General features: G+C 32.4%; 1 protein-coding gene across 1 annotated transcript; it reads left to right on the forward strand.

The window, feature by feature from the left end:
* The first annotated feature begins 4,693 nt into the window (after positions 1-4,693).
* Positions 4,694-6,190, forward strand: LOC120268697 (GDSL esterase/lipase At2g04570-like). Its single transcript, XM_039275985.1, is given in 5 exon segments — positions 4,694-5,150; positions 5,239-5,728; positions 5,802-5,812; positions 5,814-5,837; positions 5,839-6,190. Coding segments are annotated over 5 exon segments (1,056 nt in total). The 5' UTR covers positions 4,694-4,778; the 3' UTR covers positions 5,998-6,190.
* Positions 6,191-6,523: the final 333 nt, after the last annotated feature.

A 6,523-nucleotide genomic window follows, 5' to 3' on the forward strand; every position in this document is an offset into this window, starting at 1 on the left:
TAAAAGATTATGTAACAATGAAAGAATTTTATAAAATAAGCTCAAAAATATTAATAGAAACAACAACAGTAAAATATGATAATCAAGGAAATTGGATATGGAATACAAAATATATACCAAGAAAAGAATTATACCCATCGAACATCAACAAAGAAAAATCAGATTAGATAAATAGAAAAAATCCCTTCAAGAACAATTTAAATCTATTGAAAGCTGGTATACATGAAAGGATTAATAGATTCAACAGATATAAACTTAATAGATGATTTAATAAATAACTCAATTAAATATACAATAAAAGAAAATAGAAGTCTAAAAGAAGAATTAAAAGCAAAACAATGTATGTGGTTAAAAGGAGTTAAAAGATATATAACTCTAAGAGATCAAATTAATCATCAAGCAGAATCATTAATAGAAGTAAAATTTAAATCAAAGGAAAAAGATGAAAATGGAAAATCCATATGGAAACCAACAAAAATAAAATATAAAGATATTCATCAAGATGAATATTTAAAAGAACAAAATAGACTATGGAATTATAGATCAAGACTAAGAAATGAATATGATTCTATAAATATTTGTTATGATTAAAATAAAATGAATAAACAAACTTACAATCTAGATATAAATCCAAAATATCTATTGGAACAATACAATCAAATTGAAAATTTTGAAAAATGTGAACATAAATTTGAACCATTCAAGATAAATTATAAAACCAAATGTGATAAATGTTATAAATTCCACATAACAAAACATAGAGTAACATGTTTAAAATGTGAATTATCATTATGTAGGAAATGTGTATCAGATTTATGTGGTTTTATTTTTGAAAAACAAAAAATAGAAAAACCAAATAATAAAATTAGACAAGATAAAGAAATAATTGAGCAATTATTAAAAAGGATTAAAACTCTTGAAGAAGAAATAGAAAATTTGAAAGAACAACTAAAAAATAAGAAAGAACAAAATAAAGGAAAAGACATAATTATTCATGACCAAGAGGAAGAAAATACTTTAGATGATTAAGAAAAATAAAGAAAATAATATTAAAGAAATAATACAAGAAACCATAAGCTTTCCATGTTTATAACAAGAGTTTAATCTCTGTTTATCTCCCTCTGATAAAGGTCTCACAAATCTTTATTATTCTTAAAAATGTAACTAACACATATAATTGGAATATTACCCCATAGTTTGTCCATTCGCATTAGAGAAAACTGTGACTGCAAGGCCAGAAGGTTCATTTGCGTTTTCTTTAATTGTGGAAATTATGTAACCAAGTCCCAAAAAGAAATAAACAGACAAAGGTTTGTTCATCCCAATAAAAAGAGCTGTGGCTACAAAAACAGTAGGTCCATATGCGTCTCTTTTTATGGTGAAAACCTGGCTATCTTTATACCCCAATACATGCTAAAGCATGAAAGATCATATCTCCAACACATGTAAAAGCATGAAAATCTATTTAACTGACAAGCTTATCTTTTGCAGAAATAGCAGGAAAAAATATGTATAACCACTCATCCTCTCTTGAACCCCAGTTAAATCTCCCAATATTTCCACCAAACTCCACTCTAAAATTTAGAACACAAGCCAATCTGAATCTTTCACAACAAGTCATTCTTGACAACCTTTGGGCCAATAAACATGACCCAAAAACTCTTATTTCCCTACTTCACTCTTTAGCAAAGTTCTTTCACCAAACAAATGAGAAAATCCAAAATTCATCATATTTACCCTTACCAGAAACACCTAGTGTAAGATTCTCTCTGAAATCCCAAACACTTGACTACATGGTAGAACAAGAAAAGAAAATTAAGGCATTGGAAGTTGAAATCTCCAATAAAAATGAAGAAGTTATCCTGATCAAAGCTCAACTACAACAAATCACAAAAGAAGCTGAAGAAATGAAGAGAATTATGATTGAAGAAAGAAAACAAAAAACAGAGAAATTTGAACTGTTCCTAGAACCAATAGCAGAAGTAAAACAGTTTATTTTCAAAAAAGTGATGGCAACTCAGTATAACCAGTTTATCTCTGAACAAAAAATACTGAAGCAACTTGCAAAAGAAGAAATTCTCCCAGCAGGATTTGCAATAGCAGAAAATGTTCTCAGAGAACTAGCTCACAAGGATTCCGGATTCCAACGTGAAGAAGGATTTACTGCAGTCAATTGTTCCCTAGATATGTCCCAATGGCATGATCAAAAAATCAATGGTGTTCAGATAAAAGCCATCAACCTCTTTAAACATGGATACCTGTGCAGAATAATGCTTACAAGTCCAAAGCAAGCAAGTTTCCTAAATGAATACTGGCAGCTGATACATCTTCTACACAAATTCTTCAAAGCTCTTGGATCACATATTAATGGGTTGTTAATTTAGAACTAAATTCAATCCCTCCTTGCTATGATGAAGGTTATCCTGATGAAGCACGCACATCATATCAAGATTACTCTCCTTCGCCATCATAAACCTGAGCAAGAAAGGATAAATCCTATTCGACTAGAAAACATGATCATTCCAGGCGATATCAAAAAATAGATGAAAGCTATGGCGAGCATGTGCAATCTCCACTGATTGGAAGAGAACTTGCCCCATAATTGCTGATAATCAAAGATGTCAAATGGTGCTGGAAACAAAGATCATGAAGGTATATGTCGATCAGTACATGTTCCCGTATGTACATGTCCTTTTCCAAGTCTTATCTCACAGATGCCAGCCACCGAATCTCACATGAAGCAAGTCTGTTCATGGGCAAGAGAATATCGTTTTGGGGATTATTCAAGACTAAGCATTCCTGCAGATATACTAATGATACCAAGTCTAGCTGACTCTCCAGAAGGTTTAGAAGACATTGTTGAAGAAAACTTAGCCAACATGATGGAAGGCTAGGAAATCTCCACTGAGTCAGTCCCCAACATCTTTTGTTGTACTGAAGCAGTGTTGTCTATTTTTATTATGTAAAGGAGTCAGTGTTTGTTTTTTTTAGTGTGTAAAATAGGTTTGTAACTATAGAAACAGTAGTTTTATTATTGAAGATAATGCTTGTAATAAGTGGGTTTGGTAAGTGTCATGTTTACTACATGACAATTAGGTATATGTCTTGTTAGCTATAGTTAAGTTTGGTAAGTGTCTTGTTAGCTATAGTTGAGTTTGGTATATGTCTTGTAACAAATAGTTAGGACTTGGAGCCTATATAAGGCAACCTTGGGTTGTAAGGAGAAGATATACTTAGAGACTCAACACCCACACATCCTTAAGGTCTCATCCTTTCTCTTGTATCCACCATCCAAGTCTAATGCAATAAAGAAGTCCTTCTTTGTTGATACATCTCTCTCTCTTTAATATTTATGCTTATGCTTCTTTCTCTTTAACTCTTTAAGCTTCCGCCCTAACCGTTACTTCACCGCGGATGAACCCCGGAGTAAGTTGAATGACATTCCCAACGTTCACATCTCCGTCCCCTAAGAGGAGCCGGCGCGCCCCATTCAATTAACAAGAAAATCTCAAATCAACAACAAAATATCAAACAAAAAATATTATATATATATATATTTTATAAAATATTTCTAATAGAATTATAAAGTCTGGGGTCATATATATGATTTCTGGATGATCTATATTCATATCTACTTCCATTGATTCTATAGTTGCTTTTGTCATATTTTTGATTTGTCTTATATCTACTAAGCTTACTAAAATTCTTGTTCCTAATCCTTTTTCTGTGTAATTTTATTATGTTTGATAAATAAATTTCACATGAGATTATTTTAATAATTAAAACAGTGGGAGTTATATTGGAATTTTTTTTAAAATATTTTTAAAATTTTTATGCCGTCATTTGACACCACAATTCTATGTGTAGCTCTTCTCATGCGGCTCCATTAGTGCATGAGATTGATGATGAGGCTGCATGGCAATGAGTTGGTCAACTGAAGGGTGAAAATATTTAAAACCATTCCACCAATTAAAATAAAATAGGATCTCTATATATTTCATTCAATTAATGAAAACGTAAGCATTTTACATACATCTCTATTAGATTTCTTTCTTTTTCTATCATTTTTATTTCTACCATCTTTTGCGCTTTACCATTAACTCTTTTCTTTATTTCTAGCTTCTTGTTGTCTTCATTAGTTGGTAAGAAGAAGGATGGAGAAGAAGGTAATGGAGGAGTTAATTCCATGGTTTTGTGATGAAGACAGTAAACAGTGATGAGGAGTTAGAGCTGCTTGTTGAGATTAATTGAATCATTGTCCTTTTTCTTTTTTTTTAATATCAAAACTTTTTATTTAATTAAATAAATAGTAATATTAATTAAAATTTATTTACTTAAAATAAACCTGATTCAAAGCATTACAAAGAGAAGTTTGTTGTGTATAGTGGAATAATGGTTTTTTATATATATAAGTTTTCCACAAACAAACCCACATGCACACCTTTAACTATTATTTGAGCATTTTTTCTCTTTTAAAAAAAAATAAAAGAAGAAACGATGTTGAAGTTTCTAGTTAGGAAAAGCTTTGGATTTAATGTTTCATACAAATATGTTTTGGATGAACACCTCAAAAACATAAAAGCAAACCTTTGTACCTGAAAACACACTTAATAGCCTCACTTATGGTTGTGATACTATATATATGCACCTTATTATTAGTGCAATCACATGCACCTCCTAAACTGTTGTGGTAGTTGATCAACCACTTCCACCCAAACTCTTCAAATTCTCATTCTCAATCTCAAACAAATCAAGTGTACATCTTCTTCAAATTAAAAATGAGTCTAAAAGTGTGCTTGCAACACATGTTACTAGTGCATCTTCTTTTCTGCTTCACTCAAATTACTACAGCAAGTGTTTCGGCAATCATTGTTTTCGGAGACTCAACTGTTGATGCCGGAAACAACAATCAGCTTCAAACGATGGCCAAGAGCAACTTCGAGCCTTACGGTCGTGACTTCATCGGCGGGAAGCCGACCGGAAGGTTCTGCAACGGTCGGCTTGCCACTGACTTCATCTCCGAGGCCTTCGGTCTTCCTCCAATTATTCCGGCTTATCTCGATCCTACATTTACTATCCAAAACTTCTCCACCGGCGTCTCCTTTGCCTCAGCTGCCAGCGGTTACGACAATGTCACCGCCGATGTCTTGGTCAGTACAATCCAAAAACTTAAGCTAATAAAAATAATACAAATATATATAAATAGATAATTATTTATTGATAATTTGTGTATAACAGTCAGTCATACCTTTATGGAAACAAATGGAATACTTCAAAGATTACCGAAGAAAACTAATAGCCTTCCAAGGCCTAATAAAGGCGAGAAAGACACTGAAGAATGCCCTCTATGTGATGAGTTTAGGTACCAATGATTTTCTAGAGAACTACTACACAACACCGCGACGTTATCGCCAGCAACCTGTAGATCAGTACGAGAATTTTCTTGTCGGCATTGCCCAGAAATTTATCATCAAACTTTATCGTCTTGGTGCCCGGAAAATCGACCTCACCGGCTTACCTCCCATGGGTTGCTTACCACTAGAAAGAGCCACAAACTTCTTCTCTGCAAGTAACTGCAACGAGGACTACGACATTGTAGCTAACCAATTCAACATCAAACTCCAAAACTTGGTGACGAAACTTAATCGACAACTACTTGGCTTGGAATTGGTATACGCGGATGTATATACTCCGTTTGCAAAAGTAGTGAATGATCCAATTTCATATGGTAAGTTTTTAGCATCAGTTAATTTAGTAAATATGGATTTGAATATATAAACGGATGTTTTTGTGTTGACTAGGATTTGATAACGGGAGAAAGAGGATGTTGTGCAACAGGGATTATTCGAGATGGGATATATATGTAATACAAGAAATCCGTTTACTTGTATCGATGCGAACAAGTATGTTTTCTGGGATGCATTTCACCCGACAGAACGGATGTATTCCATCATCGCCGATCATTTGATGAAGACAAGTTTAGGTGCATTTTTGTGAATGTTTTTTTGTCATGAGAAATATGCTTGTTTGAATGAATTTGTGTTCACGCATTTATTCAAGCAAGCCTGTGTTGTTAATTAGTACTATGTGTCCTATAGTTAGCGCATGTATGAGAATCAAAGGGAAGCTATATGAATAAGCTAGTTTACACTTTGTGTTGTCATTAAAATTTATCTTTTAAAATGTTTTATTACGGGTATAAACATGAATTATTTTATAAGAAATTAAGTACAAATAAATTTATATAAAAAGGTTCATAGCCAGCAATATTTAACCCCAATTTCAAGACTTAATGGAAATGATAATGGCAATGACTTGCCGGTTGTGAGTATTAATTCGCAACGTAAACTCATCTCTTCGATTAAAAGTACGTCTCTCCGATTAAAAATACATAATAATTGAATAATCAATTTTTAGTTTGTGCCTCTAAAACGTGCAAAAAAATTATTTAATATATAATCTTAACTAGAAATATATCTAATAATAATCTAGTGTTGGCACCCTTGTACTAGTTTGTTGATGT

This window comes from Dioscorea cayenensis, chromosome 9 (assembly GCF_009730915.1).
Source record: "Dioscorea cayenensis subsp. rotundata cultivar TDr96_F1 chromosome 9, TDr96_F1_v2_PseudoChromosome.rev07_lg8_w22 25.fasta, whole genome shotgun sequence".
Taxonomy (NCBI): Eukaryota; Viridiplantae; Streptophyta; class Magnoliopsida; order Dioscoreales; family Dioscoreaceae; genus Dioscorea; species Dioscorea cayenensis.